This window comes from Marmota monax, unplaced genomic scaffold, assembly GCF_021218885.2.
Source record: "Marmota monax isolate L192 unplaced genomic scaffold, Marmota_monax_Labrador192_F-V1.1 WCK01_AAM20220418_F8-fsc00071, whole genome shotgun sequence".
NCBI classification, from domain to species: domain Eukaryota; kingdom Metazoa; phylum Chordata; class Mammalia; order Rodentia; family Sciuridae; genus Marmota; species Marmota monax.
This window is the reverse complement of record NW_026695217.1, coordinates 8,968,640-8,995,388: the sequence shown is the minus strand read 5'-3', so window position 1 is coordinate 8,995,388 and position 26,749 is coordinate 8,968,640. Positions and strand designations below refer to the sequence as shown.

At 58.0% G+C, this 26,749-nt stretch overlaps 1 protein-coding gene across 1 annotated transcript; it reads right to left on the bottom strand.

The window, feature by feature from the left end:
* Positions 1-249: 249 nt before the first annotated feature.
* On the bottom strand, positions 250-26,501 carry CUNH1orf198 (chromosome unknown C1orf198 homolog). The gene is made up of 4 exons (XM_046432099.2): positions 26,127-26,501; positions 13,904-13,954; positions 5,659-6,138; positions 250-2,565 (listed from the first exon to the last, which is right to left on the bottom strand). The coding sequence occupies exons 1-4, from the start codon at positions 26,466-26,468 to the stop codon at positions 2,512-2,514; spliced, it is 927 nt and encodes a 308-aa protein (XP_046288055.1). The 5' UTR covers positions 26,469-26,501; the 3' UTR covers positions 250-2,511.
* Between the last annotated feature and the right edge of the window lie 248 nt (positions 26,502-26,749).

The following is a 26,749-nucleotide window of genomic DNA, read 5'->3' as shown; positions in this document are numbered from 1 at the left end:
AGAGACTCCAGAGACTCGATGCGCTGGACCTGTCCTGGGAGCCCTGCTGTGGCTCCCATGTCACTCAGGGCTGCGCCCGAGCCCCCCAGGCAGAGCTGCCCTCCTGTCGGGCAGGCACCCAGTGGCCATCGCCCGGCTCTAGCAGGCTGCAGAGGCCGTATCCAGACTGTGCCCTGGGCTCCTGCCTGTGTTCAAGTACCATCGTCCCAGCAGGCCTCCGGGATCCAGCAGAGGCCAAGACAGACAGGCTGGCATTTTTAAAAAGGCTTTATTAAAGGCAATTAGTATAAAATACAACCAAGTTACACATTATAAGAACTCATCATCTCTGAAAATGTGTATCAAAGGAAGGAAGACCAAAGGGAGCCTGCTCCACTCCCCCCATGGGCCACACCCAGGCCGGAGGGACAGGAGCAGGCCCGTGACACTGACCCTGGTTCTGATGTCCTGGAGGGCTTCTGCAAAAGCAGTGAGAGCAGGGCGCTGGTCCTCAGCCGAGACCTAGGTGCAGGACCAGACACAGGCTTCTGCTGGGGAGTGTGCTCATGAGCTCCTTCTTTGACAGACCCACCTGGAGTCTGGGGGAGAAGCACGTGGAAACAGGGAGCTTCAACCTGGGGGAGGGAAAGTCGCCTCTGCACCGACCACCCATGTGGGGGATGGTCACCCGTCAGGCAGGATGAGGACTGCACTTCTCCCGAAGACAGAGCCAACATCACGAGACCCCTCAGGACTCCCTGCTGAGGCTTCCACTCACTTATGGGGGGCTGCCCCCCAAGAGTAACTAGAGCTTGCAAGGCTGAGACAAAGGGACCAAGAGCATGGAGTCCTCAGAGGCTCCACCCCTCAGCTCTGAGGACGACCGGAATGCTGAGATTCACAGGAAAGTTGGAAAGAAAGGGGGACTTCTGGCAAGGAGAGAGATCGCTGACCAGGTGTGCCAACAGGAGCCCTCTCTCTGCTGCCCACACCAGCAAGCACCCCCACAGCAAGGAGCACCCTGGCCTCCAGCTCAGCCGCCACCCTGAGGCGGAGGTACAGGCAGGGGGGAGGCCCTGGGTTCCCTGTGTGACAGTGCTGGCCCCTAGGGGGCTGGTGCCCAGCTGGGCTGAGCTGGCGGGGGTGGGGGGGGGGATGCGTCAAGAATGCTCACGTGGTACAGAGGGATGTCTACCTGCCACACTGCAGTCAGGGACCAGAGGAGGGAGGTAAAACCCACGCCCCGCCCTGGGGCACAGAGCGAGGGTGGGGACCAGCACAGTTGCTAGCCATGGCTTTGGCAGAGACTTTGCTGCGGGTGGAAGCGGTTGGAATCAGATGATGTCCTGGAGAGTACTTCAGAAGGGCCTAGGAAGCGTATTTTTAAAAGCCCCCCTTTGGTCCTAAAGCTTGCTGGCAGGGGTCCGAGGGAATAAGGCCTTAGGTGAGGGGACACAGTGGCAGTGGTGTGTGCACGGCACAGCACAGGGCGCCTCCTGCCAGAGCACAGGGCAGGGCACAGTGAGGGCAGTGACCTCCAGCTGAGGTCTACCCTCCTGCCACACAGCCCGGGAATCTGCTCCAGCCCCAGACAAGCCCTGCTGGGGTGCTGTGGGGCCCCAGGGCACTACTGCTGGGGCCACCAGCCACCTCTCCCACTCTGCTGTGGTCAGGGCTGGGAGGGCCCATCTTGACGCAGCCTGAGCAGTTGGGGGTGGGCAGCCACAGCCCGTCTCCTCTGGAAAGCAGCAGTAGTGAATCAGAGGGGCCTCTGCCCCAGCAGCACTGCCACCCCGACCATTCATGTGCAGCATGGGGACAAGTAGCAGGTCACATAAGTGCTGGGAGCTTCCTAAAAGAAACTGGTACAAAACCAAGCAACGTGGTAGCCCACAGCTGCTGAAGCTAGGTACGGATAACAGGAGGTCGGCGCACGACTCCAGACACGCAGCTCTTGTTAAACAGGATCGATACTTCAGTGACCATGGGCAGCTCACGGATGCTGTCCACCGCGTGTGGACGGACTGTTTCCTGGAAGCTACCCAAGGTGGCGGGTGGCACATGGTGCAGGATGTGCCTCCAGCAAGGGGCTGTGAGCACTGGGAGCTCGTGAGGGCAGATCTTCCTGTGGGAACAGCAGCAGCCAACATGCGGGACCGAGGTCGTGGCAGCCACCACCAAGGAGACCAGCTGCGTAGGGAGGGCACGAACAGGAGACAGGATTTGGTGGGGACTTGGTGACGTTGGTGAGGAGGCCTCCTGAGACGAGGGTCATGGGCAGAGCTGGAAGGGCTTACTAACAAGATCCACTAAATTCCTAATGGTCCTTAAAAATTCCAGATGTAAAACTTCCATTACCAAATTGTTGAAAATAGCATATATATCTGGTTTTAACAAAATGAAGAAAAAACTGGCAAATTTACCAGCTTCTAAAAAATCAATAGTAGTGAAACCAGGAAACAGGCTGCAAACCCTTCCTGGGCACAGCACCCTGGACACCTCGGCTCCCGGCTGCACTGTGCCCGACACCATTTACCAATTGTCCAGAAAGTCGAAGCCGGTCTTCAGGATGACGCTGGAGCCAGCCTGCAGAGACAGGAGCACAGTGAGATGCAGCCCTCGGATGTGGGGCTAAAAACAGCACCTCATTTACAGTGGCCCAGATGACGCTGCCTGCTTCCCTCTCGGGCCCTGACCTCGAATTGAGAACAGCACAGCAAGTCCAGTGCCAGCACCCCCACCTGCGCCCCACGGTGGCCCACGCGGCTGTGCGGCACAGGTGCGCAGAGCCAACCAGCGTGGCACAATCCTCTGCATCACTCGGCAAGAACAGAGATGTTCTTACACACGCAGAGAGGAAGGCAAGAACTCTGCGAAGGCTAGTGTGCACGAGTGGGGGAAGTGAAAGGTCATGGAGTGGGTCTCTGAGAGCAGGGACAATCCAGGGATGCGGCACTGGCTGGGCGGCCCCTGAGAAAGCAGGCCAGGCCCCTGCTGCACCATGCTCAGGGTCAGCTGGGTCCAGCGGGGAGCCGCCTGCTGGGCAGTGACCCTGACGTGCTACAGCACACAGGAAAGGCTGGGCAAGGTCAGTGGCTTCCCGGGACACGTGTCTTAGGCCAGGTGTGCTCACCTGAGATGCCACGGAAGGAGCAGTGTGGTCTATCCCCTTCCCTTCCCTCCTGCCTCCTGGATGTGGTGCCGCAGTCTGTGCCTTGGTCCCCGTCACAGGTCCACAAGCCTCCGGGCCCCCATGGAGCCGTCCTACTTCCCGTCAGAGCCAACAGGTGGCATTTGGCACAAACACTTCCTGCAAAGCCCGCAGGACTGGAGACAGGGACCAGGTGGGGCAGCAGAGGACAGGCTGGGAAGAGCAGCCTGCAGAGATGGCTGTGGAGCCGTGGGAGGGAGAAGGTGCTGGAACTGTGGGCTGCACCTCCTCAGGAGGCGCAAAGGATCAAGGATTCCTCAGGAAACCCAGAGTAACCAGAGACCACCTCGATCCAACAGCAAACCACAAACACCCAACTTAAAAGTGAGCAAGGGAACTTAGTGTTCTTCAAGGAGACGGCCACCAAGCTCAGGAAAGACTCACTCACACGTTAGTGGCCAGGGTGAGAGCCACGTGCCAGTCAGGAAGGGCAGACGCAGAACCTCACAAGCGCTAGGGGGACAGTGGGACGGTGCATCCGCCATGGGAAAGAGCAGAGAGGCTCCTCAAAAACACTGATAGCGGGCTGGGGCTGGGGCTCAGTGGTAGAGCGCTCCCCTAGCATGTGTGAGGCCCCGGGTTCGATCCTCAGCACCACATAAAAATAATTAAATAAAGATATTGTGTCCAACAGCAACTAAAAAATTTTTTTAAAAAAATATATCACTGATAGCCCAGGCAGTGCCCTCAGGAGGCTGAGGCAGGAACATCAAAATCTTGAAGCCAGCCTCAGAAATTTTAACAAGACCCTAGCCAACTAGCAAGGTCCTGGGTCAGGAAAAAGAAAGGACTGGGGATGTGGCTCAGCGGCTGAGCGCCCCGGGTTCAATCCTTAGTACAGTCATCCTGCATCTGGGAGGCACGCAAAGAACAGGGACTCAGAAAGATCTGCCCACCCACGTCCCAACAGCAAAGGGAGGAAGCAAGCATTTGCCCACAAATGCCGGGCGACCACAGCAGCAGGGCATTACTGGCCACTCCACTCGCTAAGTGAAGCAAGCCGGTCACCAAGCCAGGCAGCTTCTCAATGCCAGCCCGCGTCTCCAGGGGTGCAGGGGTGTCATAGCAAGTCTGTCTGGTTGTGAGCTGGCCCAGGGCACTGAGGAAAGCTCTGGTTCAGAGGAGGCGGGGGCTTGCATGACGCTGACACTGCTCAGGGCCACTGAACCCCACACTCAGAAAGGGCAGGAATGACGTGCTCATGTCCCGTGTACTTCAGTGTGAGTTTTAAGTTTTAAAGATGTTTAAAACCAAAGAAAGTGTGACCATCAGATGACCACAGGGTCCCACAGGCCAGGAGGCCTGACTGCTAACAGCCACGCCCTGGGGCGCACAGCAAAGCAGCTGGGGTGCAGTGGGCTTCTCCATGTGCCTGTATCCTGACCAACAGGTAAATCAGACAGCTGGACGGCAGCCCCAGAGAAAAGGCCTGGTCATGGTGGAGAGTGTGCAGGAGCGCTGACCTGTTTGAGGGCGTTTCTCATCACCATAAGGTTCTATTGTGCAGCCAGCACCAATGGGTGGACACTCCTAGGAGGCCAGGACCCTCGTTTCCTGCTCTGGCCATGCCAACCTGTTCCCGTCCTCCCTCAGGACTCCTCCAGTGAGGCTCTGCAGGTCACAGCCAGGGAGACATCACCAGGCAGCACAGCACCAGGGGGTGAGCAGGGCCATCTCAAGGACGGACGACAGAGCCCTGTTGGGGCCTCGGCCACCCATGATGCCCAGAGCCAGCTCCCAGCCGCTCACAACACAGCACTGTTCGTGAACAATGCCCCAAAGCCAGCCTCCTCTGGAGAGAAAGGCTCCCCTGTTTCTGCGTCCTGGCTGCAAGCAACCCTCCAACACTAGCGTCATTTAGAATCGCCACAAACATTCCGTCTTCACTCTGCTGTCTCCACCTCGTCAGTGTCACAGACTGCCCAGGAAAGATGACAGGGGCCACTCCTACCAGGAGTCAGGGACACTCCAGCCACCAGCAATTCATCCCTCTCCAACACCCAGCACCTCACCCTGAGGGTTTAGCAGACCTGGCCTCTGCATCTGTCCACGCCCTGGAGAGCTCCTCTTTCATCCCTCCTCTGGACACCCCAGCCTGTGCTGCAGGCAGGAGGGCAGCAACCCCGGGTCCCCCCTGCTTCTCCAGGCCTTGGGATGCTGTTCCCAAAGCCACAGCCTGACGCCACAGGCCCCACGGAGAGGGCAGGCCTCCCAGCCTCCCCACACTGACCCTTCCTCCCAGACTCCCCCAGCCCCTCCCCACCTGCCCACAAGGGAGGGCTGGAGCCATATGGCCAGCAAACTAGTCAGAGTACCAGGCTGGGGTGGAGCCAGCTGTGAAGGCAAGTGAGAGGGCAAGCAGGGCGAGGAAGGCCACATGGACACCCTGCAGCCATACTCTGGGGTCCCCCTTGGCTGCCCCTGGAAGAGGCACCTGGACAGAAGAGGCCCTGGCACGGGCCGCCCACCTGTGTAGGCGTGGGCTCTGAACCCAGAGCGCTGTCCTCGTCCTGTGTGGTATCTAGGGACAGTGGTTTCCCCAAGGGTTCAGAGAGTTGGTCCTCGGGCAGCATGCCAGAGGTGGCTTGGGCAGGCGGTGGTCTCTCCCGGTCCACATTCACACTGGGAAGGACCCACTGCTCCTGCCGGTAACAGGCAGGCAGGACCTTCTCCCCCTTCTCCATGGACTTGATCTGGCTGGGGGTCAGCGACTGGAATCCGGCCTCGGGCCCCTCCCGGGATCTCTCCGCATTGATTTTCCAGAAGGGCGCCTCATCTTCCTTCCTGGCTGGACCCAGGGCGTCCAGGCTGGACGACCTGCTGCCCTGGGTGGGCTTGAGGGCCTGTGGGCCCTGGGAGACCTTGGGCAGTGGCCTCAGCTCACTGGTGGGAGTGCCGCTGCTCGGCTCCTGGATGCACAGGGAGGAGAGGCTGAACTCCATTTGGCTCTGCAAAGAGAAGGAAGATGGAAGCTCAGCAAGGAGCAGGCGGTCAGCCCCTCACCACCTCCCCTGCTCTGGACAGACACTTCAGGAGCTGCTGGCCGTGCACTGCCCGTGTCCTGAATGGCTGTTTGCAGGACTGTGCTTGCATACCCGAGACACAGCCATCTCGAGGCACAGCCTCACCACGCCCGGCCCTGCCAGCAGCTCCAAGACCCTGAGTCCGAATCTGGCTGAGGCCAGCAGTACACAAGCCTCCTGCAGGCCCTGTGAGTTGCTGCCCACAGGTGAGGCCCCAGGAACATGAGGAGCAAGGACGCGGCCTACAGAGGGCCAGGTTGCATCCTGCCACCCAGCCTCCAATGGTGACCACAGGGGAGGAAGGGGCAGGGCAGGTACCAGCCACATCTGAGACCCAGCCTCCCGCTGACCAGAGCCACCTGGGACGTGCTGCCAAGCAGAGCTGACAGAGTTTCACTCTAGGGAAATGTTCAGTGGCCACCACCTCCAGAAGAGCCCACTGGAGGCCATCACATCCCCAGCTCTGCAGAACAGGGTACCTGCTATCCCATCATTTCTGAAATCAATTCTGAAAATTCCCCTTGCCCCCACCTCCACTTCCTCATACCTGCCCTTTTCATAAGTAAGCAAGCTGGGTGCAGTGGCCCACGCCTGTGATCCCAGCAACTCGGGAGGCTGAGGCAGGAGGATCACGAATTCAAAGCCAGCCTCAGCAATTTAGCGAGGACCTAAGCAAGACCTTGTCTCAAAAAAAAAAAAAAAAGGCTGGGGACAGCGGTTCAGTGTGGAGTGCCCCTGGATTTAATCCCCAGTTCTGCAAAAGAGTGAATAAATAAAGAAGCAATAAAATGATGTCACAGAGAGCAGGGGAAACAGAAGACTCCAACATAGCCCCTGCCCTCCCACGCCACAGCCACCTTTAGGCATGCTGCCCCTCTAGCTCGTGTGCTAGGAGGGGGCCTCCAGCCTGCAGCTTCTCTCAGTCTTGGGCACCACCCACGCTGCCGGGTGCCTGCCGTTGCCCTCCGTGCTGCCAGCTTTTCCTCCAGCTGCCTGACACCTGGTCAGCACTTCCCGCTCACACAACATTCTCCTGAGTCCTCACTGCAGGAGTCGGGGGCCAGGGACACTGCGTGCATGGCACTGTCCCCACTTCTGGGCTGCCATGTTCGGAGAGGTTTCCAGAAGTGAAAAACCAACACACAAAGGTGGTATACAGTTCTGGACACCAGCTGTCCATCTGCTTCCCAGGGAGCCCATCTCCCTGCCCCGGCCATGCGTGGACACAGAGTGAGTCAAACCATCTGGCCAACCCAATCGCTTCTAGCTCTCCAAGATACCACACGGGCTCCTGCACTTGGTAAATGTCCTCTTTGGCTCTCACGTTCTTGCAGTCTCCCAGGACTCTCCCCATGGGTGGGACATGCTGCCAGAGCGAGGGGGACAACAGGCCCTGAACAGAGAGCCACCCACTTCTCTGAACGGAGGTGCTCCTGGATCCCAGGCTGGTGGCCAGGAGTCACCCCTCTGGGCTTAGGACAGAAGACAAAGAGCTCACATTCACACCGCAAGGCAAGGTCCTGGGTGCTCGGTGTTGGAGGAATAGACCCGACACACAGCCATCAAAGCCAGCCCTGCAGAAGACATGTTCAAGAGCACATGGACATCCCGGGCATGCCCCGGGCACATGGAGTGCAGTTTTTAAATTATTTTCATCCTATAAATGAGGAAATGGAGGTCTGGAATGACTCAATTCCCCAGGTCATGAGTCTATCAGGAAGCTGTACGCTAGGACTTCAGCCTGACCCAGTGATCCCAAAGCCTGGCTGCATGGACCCAAAGCCAGTGGCCACCAGGTGCGGGGAAAGCAGAGCTTGGCAGGACCCACGGGACCTCTGCATGTCCATCCTCGGTGATGCAGCCCTTAATGGACAACTTCTGAGTGAGACTCTGAATACACTGCTCATTTTTTAATTCCACAGCAGAACATGGGGACACCATGGGTGCGCAGATGACCTGCTTCAAACAGGCGGCCTACCCCATGGAGATGGGGCACTATGACCAGGAAACTCTGTACAAAGGCTCTTCAAACCGAGCACCTTGTTGAACCGCAGGCTCTTTTGGGATCAGCAATTTCTCTGGCCCGTGTAGGACGAGGCCGGAGGGTCTGCAGACCTGGGTGCAGCAACAGGCTGAGCCAGGCCACTGTGGACAGAGGCCATTGGCAGCCATTCTTAGGACACATCACTGTGGGGAAGAAACAAACAGTGACAGGTTGCTCCTGGGGCTTCACGGGTCCCAGAGGCCTCAAGACGGAGGCCTCGGGACAGCTCCCCAGGAGGGCCTCATCTGGGCAGAGGTCAGGCTGACCCAAGCAGCTGCCTAGTTTGGGGACTTTGGAGGTGAACAGGGAAGACAGGGAGTCAGAAGAAAAGCTCTCACATGCCTGCTTCTCCTGTATTCTTAATTCTAAAAACAAAGCATGGCTGCAATCCCCTTTAAACCATGCCATGTGAGAGGGTCTCTGGCCCACTCCCTACCCCACGGGATCTGGGTTTGTTACCCAGAATTTCCAAACACAGCCTCCCGTGTGGTCCGCGACCACCCAGCTCAGCAGCCCCAGGACCCACAGCAAGAACTCTGGCAAGGCCAAGGGGGTGGAGAGCCGCCCCTCCCAGCCCAGGGTCCCCTGGGGCCCTGCTCATGGGGACACCCACAGCGGCCCTCGCACCCAGCCAGGCAGTGTAGCCGTCGGCCAGGTGGACACAGCCCCCTGCCATCTCAGAGCAAGTCCCATGGGCTTCTGCTCTGTGACTCCGCGTGTGGGAGTGCCCTTCCCTCCCAGACCCAGGCTTGTCCTGGGCTGCTGTCCACTTCTGGTGGGAGCCATCTGAGTGCCTCCCAGAGCCCACCAAGGAGCTGAGGCAACTTGCCCTCTCCAGCCCAGACCCAGCTGCTCCTCCTCAGGAAGCTGCACACCCCACAGCACCCTGCCCTGTCCCTGCATGGCCCTGGACGCCCTCCCCTCCCCATTCCTGTGGTCACCAAGCCAGCTTGGGGCAACAGGCACCACACCCAGGGAACCAGAGTGAGGCCTGAGAGGAGCCAGAGTCTGATGGGGATCCATGGGGATCCGGGGGCTGTCCCACAATTCGGGGTCCGAAGGGGAGGTTTGCTGACCTCAGACCATGCACATCTAGGAAGAACAGCTCAGGTAGCCACTCAGTGAGCACCTACTGTGTGCCAGGCACAGGTGGAACCTCCAAACACACTCACTCACATGGAGGGACCAGGACCACCACTCTCACTCACTAAGCAGGGCTGGAGCAACAGCCCCTCACTCATCTGAGGACCCACAGCGGCTCCTCTGCCTGGCCCCAGGCCCCTGGCAAGCTCAGGGCTGGGAGAGGAGGTGGGAAATGGGAAGACTGTGAATCCGCAGACAAGTTCCTCATCTCTGGAAAAAGTCCCTTTCCAGACAAAGGAAAAGAGCTGGGTTCTGGGGAAAGGAGGTCATGACAGCCTCTCCGAGCATGGGCAACACTGCATGGAAAACCGTAGGAGCTGGTGGCCAGTGGACACCACTGGTCATTGGTACCTGCGACAGGCGGAACAGCGTGGGACTCAACACAGTTGTTCTCTGTTACCTCCACACAGGGAGACGGGAGAGTGAACAGGAGGCCCCTCCACTCTCAGCCCACCTTCCACACCCTGAGGAGTCCGGCCAAGCTGGGCAGGGCGGCAGTCAGCCCACATGGGGACCAGGGCTCAGCGGGCCACGTCTCTTCTAAAAACAGCGAGGCCACAACAGAGCACTGTGTCTATTTTTATGTCCCACTCACTGGAGAGGAATGCGCGATATTCCAGCAAGGGGTGTGCCCGCTGCCAAAACTAACTAGTGGGCTTGGCAGCCTCCGACAGGCCTCACTCACAGGGACGAAGCTACAGGGGTGCGGCTGGACAGTATCGCAGCGCTGGACAGATCCTATAACCTCACTGAGCTGTTATTCTTCTTACCTCCTCTCTACACAGGCAAGGACGGGAGGAGCAGGAGGCACATAGGAAAACCTTCAGAATCACAGCCCAACAGGGACAGGCCAGCGGGGCCAGACCCAGGTGGGCAGGGCCTAGCAGGGTCCAGGTGTAAATACCACATGCCAGTGTGTTTACCAGGCAAAGGGCACAGGCTGCTGGGGTGTGCAGAGGCAGGCGGGAGAGGGCAGAAGAGGCCCTCACTGGGGCCACACAGCCCAGCTGACCTTGGGGCACGGTGTGCCCACCTAGGGGCTGAGCCTCACAGGGACAGAGGCACACCAGCCCTGGCCTCTCTCCTGGGCACTTCCTGGGGTAACAGGAGAAGGGGCAACAGGGGCTGCAGCAGGTGGGCACACAGCCCTGGAGGAGCACTGCCTGCCCTTGCCCATGGGCCTCGGGCACGCACCCACAGGACTCAGCACAAGTGATGCACAGCAGGGGAGCCCCAGCACGGCGACCAGGATCAGGATTTGGGTAGCACTGGGGGCAGGCGAGGAGGTGAGGAGGAACTGGCCTGCAGGAGGGCAGCACAGGCTGAGGGCTGCAGGACAGACTGGTGGCTTCCGGGGCCAGAGAGCAGGTGGAACCACAGGGATCAGGGAGCCTGGGGAGAGGTCAAGGGCAGGGGACTGGGAGCTGGGCCCTGGGCCTCAGGAAGGGATTAGGGAGAGCCCAGAGGGAAGGAGGGAGGGACAGGCAGAGGAGGGGACTGCAGGGCAGAGATGGGGACTGTCGGTGAAAAGGATCACACTGGGGGTGCAGCCAAACAAAGCCACCACCTGTGCAAGATCACCTCTCCTATAGAAGCTGACCCTGCAACAGGACACAGGCTCCTCTGCTGTCACTTGACCCCGTGTAGGGCAGAGCCAGCTTGTATCAAAACCTCGTGGGCAGGAGCCAATCCCAGCTGTGGCCCTCTCCCATACCCACCCTGACTTTAAATCAGCTAACTGTGTAGACCATCCCCGAGCCCTTCCTGTCAGAGCAAGGGGCAGAGGCTCGTTAGGGACAAACCCTGGGGAACTGCCTGCCCAGGTGTGCCTGCTCACAGGTTCCCTTCGGGGGCATCTTCTGCAGAAGTACAACTTCTGAGCATGTGTGGTACCTGGGTATTCCTGACCCCTGGAAGCAAAGGAACCCACTACCTGGAGGGAAGGCCCCTTCCCCGCCAGCAGCAGATGGTGCAAGCCTCAGACAGACCCAGGCTCCCTTCTCTTCATCCACCCTGACTGCCTGCCCTGAACTGTGGCGTGCTGACCAACGGAAGGAACGGGCGACTGAACCCAGCCTGCACAACCCTGTACTGGGACACACCACGGAGGACATGAGCCTGCAGCCCCACGGAGGCCCTGGAAGGCTTCCCTACTCTGGATGCCCTAACTGGCCCTCAGAATGAAGGAACGGATCCCCACCCAGCTCGCTTACCACCCCCAGAAAGAGAGCTGAACACCCGGGCAGACACAAATAAGCCAGGCAGCCTGGGCAGGCTGAGGGTCCTGGGGCCAGCTCTGCCTGCCCAGCCCCCCCAGGCATCTCCAGACCCTCCAGCCCAGGCGGCCAGGGAATGCAAGGAATCCTCTGCACTCCGGCCTCCTCCAGGAGCACTGGGCGCTGGTTTTTCCTCTTGAAACTTCAGTAGCATGAGAGAAGAATGCAGCGGGTGGGGTACCACCCCTCCCCGGCTCTCCGCCAGGCCGAAGGACGGGAGGAAAAGATGACCCTTCCAGGGGGCTGTGGGAATAAGAGGGGCTGGGGACTTGCTGTTTAAAGGGCAGTGTCGGCTGTGCAAGGTGGAGAGCTCTGGGGACGTCACTAGCTCAACTCACCCCACAACGCACAAGACCCCACGCTGCACCCCACAACACATGCAGTTTACAATAAGGCATCCTGGAGGTGGACGGCGGGGTGGCTACAGGATGTGGGCTGCTCACCTAACACGCTGACGGCTGGGGAGAGCTCTGCATAGCCCAGGTCAGTGGCCGCTGTGCCCCAGGACGCCCATCACACTGGGCAATGAAGGTGATTGTCCCCTGGACGGCTCCAGGACACACAGTGGGGGGCTCCACGGGCCCATGAGACCTCGGCCAGCACCTCTGGATGCCTGGCCTCGTCTGCCTCACCCTGTCGTGTCACCAGACCAAGGGCCCAGAACAGGACAAGGAAGGCCACCATGCCCGAGGCTGGCACTCCTGACAGAGCCCCTGCTCCTCCCTCCACAGCTTCCCCTGCAGATGCTCCTGCCACTCTTGTGGCCACAGAAGAGGAAGAAGAGGGCCTGGCTGAGCACCAGGGTGCGGAAGGGCTGCCTGGCCACCCAGCCTGCTCTGTGGCCTCGGGAGACAGGTCCATGTGGGTGGCAGCTACTGTCATTCCAGGCTGCTCCCCGACACCCAGCCCAACCCTGGTCACCCTCCACCAGTGCCAGTCCCTATGCAGGCTCTGGCTCCCATCAGACCACTCCCACTCCCTACCCTCTGCACGGACCTGCGTTCTGCACTAATCTACAATGAAATTTTGAAAAAGATGTGCAGGGTGTAGATGCCAGCATCTTTAGGATGCTTGGGGCCTGGTGCGGTAGTGTCAATGGCAAAGGGAACCTACACTTTCCAAATGAACATGCTCCAGTGAGCGCATGTCGTACAACCCCCAAACCTATCTCTAAGGTTTAAAAATAATCTCCAGGACACCATGGCACACACCTATAATCCCAGCAACTCAGGAGGCTGAGGCAGGAGGATCCCAAGTTTGAGGCCAGCCTCAGCAACTTAGAAGTAAAGGGCTGGGGATGTGATTCAGTGCAAACATACCTCAGCTGCACCCAGTTTGCATGGTCTGGTCAGCCAGCATTTGTAGCAGTTAGCAGCTGCTCACTAAACACTGAACAGTGTACTGCCAGCTGCCCAGCACCTGGGGAAATGGCTCATTTCAGGACAGTTCCCAGCGGAAGCCTCACAGTCTGCTCAAGGACTCCTCATTCCTTTCTCCCCACCTATTCTCCCAGCTGTTCCTGGATACCAGGGCAGGGCTCTGATCAGAAGCTGTGGGGACAAGTGACACAGGCCCCTTGAAGTAGCAGCACTTGAAAACCCCAGTGTGAGCTGGGACCCGCCCAGGCACAGCCACCTCTGCTCGCACACGCTGCTATGGCCACTGCCCACCGGCACACAGCCTGTCTGCCGCTTCTTTTCCTGGTGTGAGAGGCAGCTCCCGTAGTCACTGGGCCCCTGTCCCTCTGGGGCAGCAAGACGGCTGAAGGCAAGGCACAGAGACCATCTGGACCCCTGCTCCTGAGCCACTCTGGCAACGGAGACCCCGGTGCCTGGAGGCCAGGCCCCCGCCCACAGTGGGTTCTATCAGCCACGAACCAACTAGCTAAGTTCACCCCACCACAGGTTCAAAGCTGTGTCACCAGCCCCCCACTGTGGTGCCAAGTGCTGGTGGGCAGAGGGATGGGCAGAGAAGGGCCCCCACAGGGCAGCCCAAGCCTGGGCATCAGGGGTGTCACAGGGCCTTATGGGCCCAGGCTATCAGACCGACTACCACTCTGCCACTGCACACGTGTCCGGCTTTTCACAACCTCTCCTCCCTACCACGATGGGCTGCCTGCTGCCTGCAGCCGGTGTGGGCCCCGCTCCCCATGTCCATCCAATGCTGCAGAAAAGGGTGAACTACTCAACTCTGCTTCAAGGGACGGACCTAAGTTTAGCCAACTTACCCGAGTTTCCCAGGAGAAAGGAGCAGAGTGCTCGTCCTGCCAGGTGATGTCCTGGAACAGAAATTCAAGAATGAATCCAGACCTGGGCCATCCCCGTGCAAACGCCACCCAGGACCGTGGGAGCAGGGACAGGCACAACCCAGGCACAGCCTGACTATGCTAAGCAGCCCAGGTCTCCAGCCTGCCCTGGAGGTTGAAGCCCTTCCCTGGGGCTCCTCCCTCACCTTTCCCACTGGGGCTGCCACCCCTCTAGACGCTGAGCCACTTCCAGGGGATGGAGGCCAGTCCGGCAGGGAAGCTGCATGGGAAAGGAGCTGGCCCAGCAGTCTCAGCTACCAGCACAGAGCTGCCTGCTCGTGGACCATGCCTTAGACTGCCCAGCCTCAGTTTCCTCCAGTGAAGGGAGAATCGCACCCCCGTTAGCCGACCTACGAAAAGCATGCCAGGCACAATCTGCCAGCAGCACCAGCCACAGTGGGGCTTCCTTCTCCCCGAGGGCCAGCAGAGAAGGCAGGCCTGGGTCAGCAGGACAGTGGAGAACGCCCTGAGACGCAGGGCCTCCTTCCAAGGTCTCTGGCACCACTCCCAGGCCTCACCAAGCAGGAAGAGTCCCGGGACAGTCCCTGGGATTTGGCCTTGGGGCCAGGGGTGGGGGGTGGGGGGCAGGGCAGATCTTTGGGATCTGACCTTGGACCTGCAGGTTTTGTCCACTGGCCTAAATCCACGGCTAGGGGGGCCTCCTGGGCTCCCCTCTGCTCCCTGCAGCATTCCTGAGCTAACAAAGACCTTATCTGCACCCTGCTATTTAGGGACCCAGGTTCTGGACCAATGTGGGTCACCACGGTTGACACAGACTGAAAATAGGATAAAGAATTTTAACTGAAACTGGTATTAAAATTATATCCAGATCTCACCACCCACCAATAAAACCCAAGTAACTATGTATTTCCATGAAGAACCCAGTGCATTCTGTCTTCCACACAGAGCAGTCCTGCGCTGCCGTCAGGGACCTGCCCCACCTCCATGGTCCTGCCAGGGCCCTCCACTCAGCTTCCAGCAGAGCCCACCGCACCCCAGCCTGGCATCCAGCATGGCAGGGACTGGGGAAAACCCCAGGGCCCGCAGGCAGAGCCTTCAACACAGCCGCTCTGCCAGGCCCAGCTGGGTCCCCGCAGCCAGCCTTCTCTGAGATGAACAGCACGGGGTCCACTGCTGAACTGTAATGATGAAGGCCATGCTGGGCCCGGGCAGTGGAAGGCCTGCTCCCCCAGATGCAGGAGGGGGGAGCCGTGATGGTCCGCAGGCCCCACCTATGGCTAGCACTGGGCCTCCCAGGACCACAAAGGCTGTTCCTCCCCCAGCCCCAATGCCTGCCCATCGGGGTCCACACCCAGTGACGCCCTGGCTCTGGTCAAGCCATACCTTCCCACATCTCACCCTAACGTGGGACACAGAGCCCAGCTCTTCTCGCCTCTGGCCCAGGAGTGACATGTCCCCTGCACTAGGCCCCTCTGTGGACCCTGAGGACAAGGGCAAGGAGGAGCTATGGGGAGACCCAGGTTCAGGCCTTTAGCTGACCACAAGTGTGCCAGGACAAGGATGGCACAGCCGTGAGCACAAGCCCTGGCCCAGGCGTGAGCCGTGAGAACCAGGCCCCAGCAGCGGGAGGGCACCTGGGGCCTACCCCATCAGAGCCCAGGGCAGGTCCCCCGCAGTGGAGTGTCACCACACGTAGCAGCATTCAGGGGTGGTCCTAGCTTCAGAGCTGGCTTGTGCTGTCTATTTGCCTCCTGGCCACCAGCCAGGACTTTCAAGATGAGAAGGACGGGGTCACTGCCATCCCCTTTGTAATTTCAGTTCAATCCCAACTTTTTCTGGAAGGATGTGCACTACCACGCCCTGGAGCAGAGGTTCCAGGCGGAGCCAGGGTCAGCCTGCTATTGAGGCCCATCCACGTCTCTGGGTGCCTGTTGAGGGAGGGGACCGTGCGTTAAATGACCTGGAAGTCTCTGAAATTCTGTGCTGTTGGGACCCTGCAATCCTCTTAGAAGTAATAGCACAACAAGATCTTTGTTCTTAGGGGGAGACAGAGAGCCCTGATGCCTTGCCTTTTGGATGTCACCGTGGGGACGGCACAGGAGCCATCTGAACAAAACCCTCTGCACTGGGCTGCCAGCCTCACTGCCTCCAAGGATGGAAGTGTGTGGGGTCTACAGAGTGGAGGCAACACGGGACCACCAGCACAGGATGGGGCACATGGGAGCTAGACTCTCACAAGTCACGTACATAACTCGAGTCCCTTGAGACTTAGAAAGATTAGACCAGGAAGGCTTTTGGTTCTGGAATGTGACTGATCCCTGGGGAGCACAGGGTCAGCCAGAGCTTGGGAGGCCAGGTCCCAGTGGTCGCAGACCAGGCCAGGTGAAATTCCATGGGGATCACAGACGGAGACATGTCACGCTGAGATTTTTTCCCCAGCTTCGTGTCAGTAGTATTTTGTTTGCTCCAGCAAGAAACTAAGTCAAGGGGCAGATTCCTTGGATTTCTGCAATTCTGAGTCCATAAAAGAAAACAGTAAAGTACTTAACAAAAATAAACTCACCAAACAAAAATGTGACAGGGGCTGTGACGTCAGCCACCAGCTGCACACTCCAACCGCAGGAGTGCTGGTGGGAGGAACGGGCTCCCAGGCTTCGCGTGAACATGGTGCCGACTCCCAAAGGAACAGCACCCATCACACGCCCACCCTCACTCGCACATTTGGGTGCCCGGACACACACTCCGACACACACCACAGCACAATGCTGTCCCTTGTCCTGTGCTCCTCACGTTCCTACTTCCAATGGATACCTAACAATAGTGACCTGCCACTGTGGTGCAGTCCACATGCCCCTCGGGCTGCTCTGGGCCCCAGGGCTGACACTGCACGGAGGGACACCTGCTACTCAGACCATGGACAAGACCAGTGGGCTTCGCCCTGGAGAGCACCACCCTCAGAGTCCAATTCCTCTCCGTGAGAGACGTCCACTCCACAGGCCAACTCAGCCCAGAAGCACGCTCAGGTCACCAAACTCCAAGGGAGAAAACAAACAACAGCCACACGTTCACCCATCCTGCAAGAGCTGACTATGAGGCACTTCCCCTTCCTGTAATTCCGCACAGCCATCATTAAAGGCTGAGCCATGCAATCTCACAGCTGAACACATTAGGACAGAGGTGAGATGCTCCACATCCATGAGGGTGGCCACCATCACAAAACGGAAAACAGTGAACCCCAGCAGGCCCACAGAGCCCGGGGCTCTGCCGGGGCAGAGGAACAGCACCCTGGGGAGAACAGGGTAGCGTCCTGCAGGAGGTGACTCTTCTGTCCCACTGTCCCAGAGGTGGCCCACCACAAAACTTAAATACAGTGTATGATGTGGAACGATGCAATAATCACGTTGTAATCACCACCTAACCTCTGGAGGACAACATCAGCCTATCTCAACACATCTGTGTTGACCAGCAACATGGACCCCATGGGACACAGAGTGAGCAATTCACCCAGCAATTCCATCCCAAGGTGTGTGCCCCAAAGAGTTGAAAGCAGGGGCTCACACGGGCAGTTCCACACCACAGTCACAGCTGCAGGATTGACCGGTGCAGTCCCTCGGTGCAGCAGCGCAGTGTTCAGTTTGAGGAAGGGAGGAAACACTGGTGCACACTCCAAGGTGGTTGGATCCTGAGGACACTGAGCCCAGAGGAGAGCTAGGCAAGAGGCAGACACTGCAGCACCACTTGCACGAGACAGCAGCAGGAAAGCAGAGGCAGAGGCAGAGCTGGCTTTCAGGGGCAGGCGACGGGCACTTGCTGCCTAAGGCGCTCAGGGCTTTGTTCCTTACAGGGCGCAGAGTTCCATCATAAAATGGCAACCTCTGGAAATGGGTGGCGGTGATGGCCACGGGCACTGAGCACACAGGCCCCTGCACACCTAAGAATGGTTAAAGTCACAGCTGAAGGTTGTGTGCTTCGTCAGAATAAGGCCACGGAAGACCTGAAAGGATCTTAAGAACCAGTGCCCACGGGAGAGGAGCCCTCTGAAAAGCCTGCCTGGCTCTGCCAACCACATCCTGGGGAGACAGCAGGGTGGGGGGGAGAAAGCTCAGCAGCTGTGGGGGCTGGGAAGAGGAGGCGTGGACAGGCGGGTGCAGAGGACCTGGGACAGCAAGTCCAGCACATATGACCCTAAAACATGGCCCTGTGGTGAGTGGGACGTGGGGAGACGCTGACCACATCCTGCAGGTTCTCTGATGAGTGTGGCAGGCTGATTGGGGAGGCTAATGATGGAGAAGGCACGTCTGCTCCAGCGAGTCTGGGCGGAAGGCTGTGTGCTCATTTCTGCTGGGAAACTAAAACTGGACTGAAAAACAGTCTAACTTTTAAAGGTGTTTCTCCTCTAAAAAGGGCTATGCTCAGGCTCTTGCTTCCCAGGTACATCAGCACATGGTGCCACCATCTGCTCCTGAGCCTGCTGCGCCTCTGGCTCCTGCAAGCTGCCTTACAGTACTGCTGCGCAGACTCTGCCACAGCTGATGCCGTGCAAAGGGCCTGTGCCAGATACCAAGGTTGGCCCCGCCTCTCTCAGAGCCAGGTGTCAAACATCTACCAGAACACCACAGCTGCACCCAGCAGCAAATGGACTGAAGTCCATCACAGGCTATGGTGAATGTGATTTCTGCTATTAAAATTGAAAATGATTCCGGTAATATCGCTTTTGAGATTATCTAGCTCACTCAATTATAGTTGGTTGTGATTTCTCTGTAAAAGTCATGACTGTTGCAAAATTATTCTAGAATGGGGAACTCTAGACTTCAAATTCATTTCAAATGGGGTGAAATTTTATAAATATTAACATTTCCTCTAATTGAAGTTGATGAGAAACCATTATGCATTTAGTCTTTGGTAACGTTCTCTCTGATTTTAGGACCAGTATGTCTGGGCTTCCAACTTGTAAAATGGACAGGTCCCCCAGGCCCTGCTCAAGCTGATCCAAGAAAGGCAGCAGGGCAGGAGCAAGGGGCTTCCTTGGCGGCCTCTGCACATGGCCCGGCAACCAGCAGCCAGCAGCCAGCCACCTCTCATGGGATCCAGTAGGAATGACCCCCAGGACCCCAGGGCCCTAGGTAGCCACTGAACTCAAGACTCTGAGAGCCCTAGCCCCACAGTTCCCAGATTTGGCTACAAATCAGAGCCACCAAGGGTGCCGTTTTCAAAAGCAGAATCTGTGTATTCCACTCAACTCAGTCACATCAACAACAGGGGCTGGGGAAGGAGCTCAGTGGTAGAGTGTGGGAAGCCATTCTCGCACGTGATTGGGCACCTCCCGGATTGGGTGTGAGGCGCTCTGGCTAAACTGTGTCGGAGCTTTCCCCACCCTCTCCAGGTGCGAGAGCCTGTCAGTGTGGGGTGTGACTGACCACTGACCCTGAGGCCAATCACTGACCCTGACCTTGGAATGCTGCCCCCCTCGACCTTCACTGGATGGAATTTTCCCCTGAATTTCTTGTTCCCCAATAAAAGGCCACTCCCTGGCATGCTGTCTCTCTCTCTCCTGCTAGCCCTGAGTAAGCCTTGCTGCCCTACCGGGTGGTTCGAGGTGTGAGCCAGAGAGATGAGAGCCGTCTCGGACCTGGTCATAGAAAAAGGTAATTGAGTCTGTGTGTTTTATTTTGATCTCACTAGTTAACTTTTATGCCACGAACCTCTTTAATGAAACCAGTGTGCTGGTCGCCTGGTGGAAGTAGAGCACACGCTTAGCACGAGCAAGGCCCTGGGTTCTATCCCCAGCACCACTTGGAAAACGAAGCTCCCTAGGAAACTGTTTCTGGTGCAGCTCCTCCCCAGGCAGCCCTCTGGTTCAGTCACTCACAGGACCCATGGACCCTGAGCACGCTCTTAGCCCCAGGAGCTCAGGAGCTCCTGGCCATGCCGCGGCACAGCTGCTGGTGCCCAGAGGCCACATCTGTCTGGCCAGCTAAACTAGCCACAGCATGCACAAGGCTCTCACAATCTTCCAGTGGACTCCCTTGAAACCCCTGGTTCATGTGGGTCCAGGCCAGGCCTGACCACCCCCCAAGGCAGAATTACAGCTGTACATCCTAATAACCAACCAGGGCAGCATACCCGCGCCCAAGGAGCCGCAGGACTCAGGCCACCTCCTAAAGGCTTCTGTTCCAACTGGCGTTTGCAGACTCCATACAAAGAACTGCAAGTACCCGTTTAACAACAATGTTTCACTATCTGCTCGCCCAGAAGCGGAACAGCACAGACTATCAACCACCACCTCTTACCAGGAGTGCCAACTTCCTAAGAATAAGAATCCCAACTTCCAATGCCCCACACAGACTCAGGTTTCTTGGGAGATTCAGAAGCAGCATCCAAAAGGCTGCAAGGAGATCACGGGACCAGGAATGGCCACTTTCCTCCCCAAGTTTTCACATTAGAGGAGCTTCTGAGTTTCTGGCAAGTACACAATGGCATCTTGCTTAAGCTGGGAAATGCTATAAGTTAGAGAGATGAGACTCAGAGAGCAGAGCCTGCAGGAAAGGGAAAGACAGGCCCCACGCATGGCTGGTGATATCAGGTGGCCAGGAGCTTCTCGGCCCAACCAGGCAAAGCACAAGGATGCAGGTGAGTCGTCCGAGCTGCAGGGACAGAAGAATCCTTCTGCGGACTCCACTGAACGGCACAGCACCCTGGGCCTGTCAGTCAACTGAAAACACACAGCTCAAGGCAAATCCATCTACACTTGTGTTGACTTCTCCTGCTAAAGAACGAGATCTTTAAGGCAATCTTGATTCTTGGTGTTGGAAGTTAAAAACCTACCTCCGCACAAAGACTTGCACCAGGACGTCTACAGCAGCTTTACTCATAACGGCCAAATAGTGGAGGCCATCGAAACATCCTCAGCAGGCGAGTGGACAAGCTATGGCCCATCCTGGCACTGAGTCAGGAGAGGCACAGAGGGACCTCACACACAGCACCAATGCAAGAAGCCCCTCTGAAGAGGCCGCAGCCTGAGCGACCCCGGCTGTGACACCCTGGGAAAGGCAGAGCTGGGGAGAGGCAGAGAGGGGTGAGTAATGGGGTTGGCAGGGGGTTGGTTCTCAAGCAGTGAACCTGGTCTGTGTGATGCATTGTGGTGGATCCTGTCTTTGCACGATGGGCGAGGTCCACAGACAGTGCATCAGCCATGGTGAACCCGAACACGAACTCTGACCTAGGGTGATGAGACATCAGCACAGGGCCGTGACCACGGACCGCCATGACCATAGACTGCCTGCCCATGGGGGTGCACTAGGTGAGCGAGGCTGCCTGCGAACCAAGGGTAGGTAGGAACTCTGAACTTTCCACTCATTTTTGCTGTAAATCTAAAACTGCTCTAAAAAAATTAAATCTATTAAAAAGGGGAGGAGTAAAGAATGATAAAAATATGCTTTTTACCTATTGCCTATTCACAGCAACTGTACACACTTATGGTATCTGGCTGTTTGTTTCCTTTAACTGGAATATATTTAACTCTGCTGAGATGGGCCTTTCCATAACTGGAGATATGAGTGCAGCTCCGAAGACAGAAAGCAGCTGTGATGCAGTCCTGGGTGCGTCCACTGTGCACGCGGATCCAGAGACTCAGCTCCACACAGCAGAAACAGAACCGAGTGCCTCCACCATGGTGACAGGCAGGGTGCAGAATGGGTGGAGCATGCTTCAAGGAAGGAACAGAACGTGGGCAGGAGTCTAAGGAGACAGGTCTGGCCTGCACTCACCCACTCCTTATTTATTTATTTTGAAGAAAATATTTTTTTCAGTACTATGGGAATGTCTTGGTCAGGGTGTGAGCGATTCCTAGTTACCTGCCTGCTTCCTGCGTGACTGTGAACAAGTCATTTCATTTCTTTGTAAAACCTGTACCCGGGTGCCACTGGAGCCGGCAGGCAAAGGCACCTAGGCAGGGAGGCCACTCTGCCTGTGCAACCAGGGCACGCAGCCAGGTGCTGATCAGGGTGGAGAACCCTCAACATGCCAGGGAAGCTTTCAGGCAGCCCACGGTCTGCGCCTAGCAGAGACTTCAGAACTGGCTCTGGCCATTTCTCAATGCCTGCCCAGTGGCCATACAGAGCCCCAGCCAGAGACACAAAAAGCCACACCCACTCTGTCATCTTTTCTAGATCATGCACGGGTGCACCACACAGAGGGGGGATCAATCCACACATTCTACCTCCTGAAAAAGCAAGTCCAAAATACTGAGACAGCAACTCCCAAACTACCTTCTTTTTAATTTTAACAAAATCTGAAAAAAAATAAAAGGCCAAAGTGTCAAAGTAAATGAGAAGGGAGACTTCAGGAGCCGCAGGTCCTGCAGCTGCCTGCTCTCCCCAGCAAAGGCTGCTTCTGCGGGGCTTGAGACAACTACCATACTGATGTATGCAACTTGTTATAATAAATCTGTTTACTTGACCAAATATCTAGGCTGTGCAGGACTCAGGCCCACAGGCCCTCCAGAACCTGGACCCTCAAAAGCGGGCAAGGCAGGTCCTGGGCAGGCAGCCCCTGGAGGATGGCCGCTGACAGATACTCCACCCCTACGACACCTACAGGTCCTCCCGCTGTGGACTAGGAAAGCCACCAGGACTTAAAGGGCCTAGGACAGTGCAGGAGATGTCTGGGAGCCCGGAGACCAAGACTCAGCCTCAGAAAAGGAGGTAAAGCCATGAGGCGTGAGAGAGTGGCCAGCAAAGCCCTAGGTTCCCGCAGCAGGAGAGGGATATGGGTCCAAGGATAGCAGCCATCATGCTCAGCTGCTGAGGAAAGGGCGAAACTAACTGGTCCTAGGGTCTTAAAACTCAGGTATGGCCGGGAGCAACACTGCAGGTCTGAATCCCAGCCACTCAGGAGGCAGAGGCAGAAAGAAAACAAGTTCCGTCCTGCCTTGGTAACTTAGACCCTGTCCCAAAATAAAGTAAAAAGGAGTGGTGGTGTAGCTCAGTGGTAGAGCACCCTGGTTTCAATTCGCAGTGCTGGGGGTGGGGGGCACTCCCCATGCAAAACCCAGATCAGGGTTCTGAGGATGGGTGTGAGGAAACGCCACTCCTGCCCAGCCCCACCTGCTTCATGGAGAGGTAGATGCAGCAAGCAGATCCACACAAAGGAGCTGCCCGGGCTCAGGCCTCCCAGTCATCTGCTGGCCTGTTGTAGCCAAGAGGGCGGCACCGGGTGAGCAACTCTGCAGCCTCCCACACCTACTCAGATCTTGCTGGATGGGTGGCATGGAGTTTGGGGGTGGGGACAGGAAGCAGAAAGCAACACAAACCCAAGAGTTCAATTTTCTATGGATAACAGGAAGCAGAAGAAGCATGCAGGGTGTTCCCTAAACCCTTAGAAAGCAAGAACCTTTCCTCTCCCCAGGTCAGCCATTCCCAGCACTCACAGCCATCAGGAGCGCGGACAAGCCAGACTGTAAAGAGCCTCCACCTGCAGACAGGCCTTGCCATTCTCACCGAGATCCTCCACCAGGAGGGAGCATGCTGTGTGCACCTGCTCCAAGCCAGGCCGACTCCAGGGGGCCAAGGGCCCGCAGGAGGCAATACCTGCTGCTGACTGCGGTGAGGACCTGGGTCCCAGATGTGGGGGCCCCTCCTTTGTGTTGAGCTTTCCTCCAGCACCAGCCGAGGTTTACCACACAGGAGGGCCTGGGGCCTCGGGGAGGCAGGAAGGCTGGCACTCTGGGCAACATTCCACTCTGTAGATATTTACTGAGGTCACAAGCCGGATTTTTAAAGGAGCTGGTGAAGACTAAGCTAAGATGCCGTTACTTCCTAATACAATAGGACGTGGGGAATACTTGCTCAATTGATTACGAAGAAAAAATGTGAAACCTGGCAAGTACCTCAAGGCCTCAACAAGGACAGCCACCTTCTTCTCTGCAAGGGGCCAGATTAAATCATCAGAGCATGGGGACCTGAGCCAGCCCAAGTTTTCCACCTCACCAGGCATGGAAACTACACACACACACACACACACACACACACACTGCTGCACCTGTCCTGCACACAGGCAACTTCAGTGCATGAACTGAGCCCCTGACCACACCCAGAGCCACTGAGATCTGTGGTCACCATCATGTAATCAGACTTCTATTTATTCCAGTAACACATACAAATAACTAGATTATGGTCATTATGTCTGCATTCACTGACTTAGGATATTGCTATGTGGGACACAAAAATGTCACTGGCAATGAGGGAGTATTCAAAGAAGTAGGCAGCACCCTTCAGGGCAGCTGACAGGGCATGGGGACCCCTGTGACCACAGGAGAAGACAGATCAAGTGGGAAGGGACAGCCCTACTCAAGCTAGTCCTTTGCTCAAACCTGGGGCCACCCAGCTGGGGGTCATCTCCCATTTTGTCCTATCCATCATCCCTTATGCCCAGGAGCTTGCCCTCCTCCACAAGTGATCTCCCGTGAGCAACAACGAGAATGCAAACTCCACTTCAGTGCCAACCCCTTGCCTCGTCTGATGGCATTTAAACTACCCAGCCACCCTGGCAATGTTCCTGCAGACTTCTCCTAAAACCAAGGCTGTGCCTGTGGTGGCCACCTGTGCTGAGTTTGTCAGGGGTAAGCCAGGGTATGGGCAAGCTCTCAACATGTGTGAGAAGCTGGGATTCAATTCTGAAAGACAGGGCTGGTGGCTCTGGGAAGCTCCCAGGCGGCCGCAGCGGTTCCCTTGTTTTTATGTCACACTGGGTCTGCAAGTCCAGAAAGAGATCAGTCTAGCTCCAGATAGGGACCCAGAGTAGAACTTCAGCCTGGTGGAAGGCTGTCCCTGCCAGCGATCCTGAGCTGCAACGTGGCCTGGCTTTTTGATGACAAGCAGTCATGCCACTGCTCTCAGCTGGACAAACCCAGGGCCAGGGCTAGGGCCAGCCACTCTCCAACATCTGCAAGGAAATTACAGGCTTACTGCCCTCAGGTTTATTTACTTATGCCTTCCAAGGGCCGCCTGACTTCTCACACCCAAACCTGCACATCTACAGAAGTGCACATCTTCCCCCTGGGCTGTTTCGGCTCTGGAAGACATTTTAAAACCTATATTTTCCTTTTCCCAGCTTACCACGCCCTTGTTTTTCCTGGCAAGCCTTCGAGTTGAAAGTCCAAGGGGGAGTTTTCTATTAATTCCATGAGAATCCGGGCGCTGCTGGCAACACAGTCCTATACTTCACACTTCCCGACCTGACGTCAGAGTGAATTTATGGCCACAGACATTCTGCATTAACGAACGTTTCCACATATCCAAGCCTGCAAGTTTGCTCTAAGCCTCATTCTGAACTTGAGTCCCTTCACAGTCCCCAACTTCCCGGGAAAACCTCCCCCGGCCCCTCCCCTCAGCAGCCTGAGTAGCAGCCTCAGCGGAGTGGACCCCACTGCTGCTCCTTCTCACTTCGCCCCTCCAGGCAGAAGTCAGACCAACCGCCAAGCGAGGTCCCAGGGCACGGAAGGCTTCGGGGACACTCACTCCCAAGCGCACCAAGCTTCCTAGCGCACAAATCCCGGGCCTCCCAACCCCGAACTCCCTGCGCATAGCAGGGGTAGACTTGTGGCTGAGCCTGCCCTCCCCTCCGAAGGGGCGAGGCTGTGGAGCGCATCTAAACTCCTCTCCCAGGATCTTTCCGTAGAAAAACAGGGTCGCCACGCTCGCCGCACAAAGCGCATCGTGCCCCCCAGTCGCACCTCGGGACGGTGGGCTCGGGACGGTGGGTCCCTGTCTTGGAAGGCGCCCCCTCCTCCCCGAGACCGGCCTCTCAAGCCTCATTCCCCACGGAGCTCACGGCCCGGCACAAGTACTAACTGACACCGCGAGCTGAGTGCCTCGCGGGTGGGCGCCATCCCCGTTTCACTCGAGGAAACTGAGGCTCTAAGACTCTCCCTGGGCCACACAGCTGCCAAAGGACAGAGCTGGGGCAGAACCCAGTTCAGCCGGCCTTAGAATTCCCGCTGTCGCCACTTTGGTCCGCTTTGCTCAGTAAGTGGCCTTTAAAGCCCCCCTTCCCTTCTCCCCGAGGCGCCCCCAGCCCCGGCGCCGCCCACGTCCCTCGCACGGGGCGGGGGTCTTGGAGCCCCAGTCTCCGCTGGGCCCCTCTCGCCGCCCATTCCCCCTCGCGCGGGGCGTGTCCGGAGCCCCACCTCATCGCCGAAGCGCACCACCTTCTGGCCCGTGGGCCCGCGCAGGCCGGGGAAGCGCGCGGGGTCTTCGGGGTCGCCGGGGTACCCCGGGTCGGCGGGCGCCGGGGCGCGCGGCCCCACCAGGCAGCGGTCGATGATCGCGTCCTGCTGCGCGGGCGGCAGCCGCGCCCACTCGGGCCCATACTTCTCGCGGATCTTCTCTTTGTCCTGCATGATCTTCCTGGCCATGGGGCTCAGCGACGAGAAATAGGTGAAGCGTTTCCGCTCCCGCTCGTCCAGCGGCCGGTTCCCGCTCATGACCACGGAGCGCGAGGCCGCGATCGCTGCCGCCATGGACGCCATGCCCGGCCCGCCGCGCCGCGCCCCGCCCGGAGCGCCGCCCAGCGCCGGCCGCCCCCGTCCCGCCGGAGCGCCGCCCCCTGGACCCGCGCTGGGTCCCCGCCCCGCCCGGAGCACCGCCCCCTGGGCCCGCTCGGGGACCCGCCCCTCCGGAGCACCGCCTCCTGGGCCCGCGCTGGGTCCCCGCCCCGCCCGGAGCACCGCCCCCTGGGCCCGCTCGGGGACCCGCCCCTTCGGAGCACCGCCTCCTGAGCCCGCGCAGAGTCCCCGCCCCGCCCGGAGCA

Coding starts and splice junctions, on each gene's coding strand:
- CUNH1orf198 (XM_046432099.2), bottom strand. CDS start 26,468: ATGGCGTCCATGGCGGCAGCGATCGCGGCCTCGCGCTCCGTGGTCATG. Junction 13,955..26,126: donor TGGTGCGCTTCGGCGATGAG/GTGGGGCTCCGG, acceptor TTTCTGTTCCAG/GACATCACCTGGCAGGACGA. Junction 2,566..5,658: donor CAGAGCCCACGCCTACACAG/GTGGGCGGCCCG, acceptor CTGTCTCTGCAG/GCTGGCTCCAGCGTCATCCT.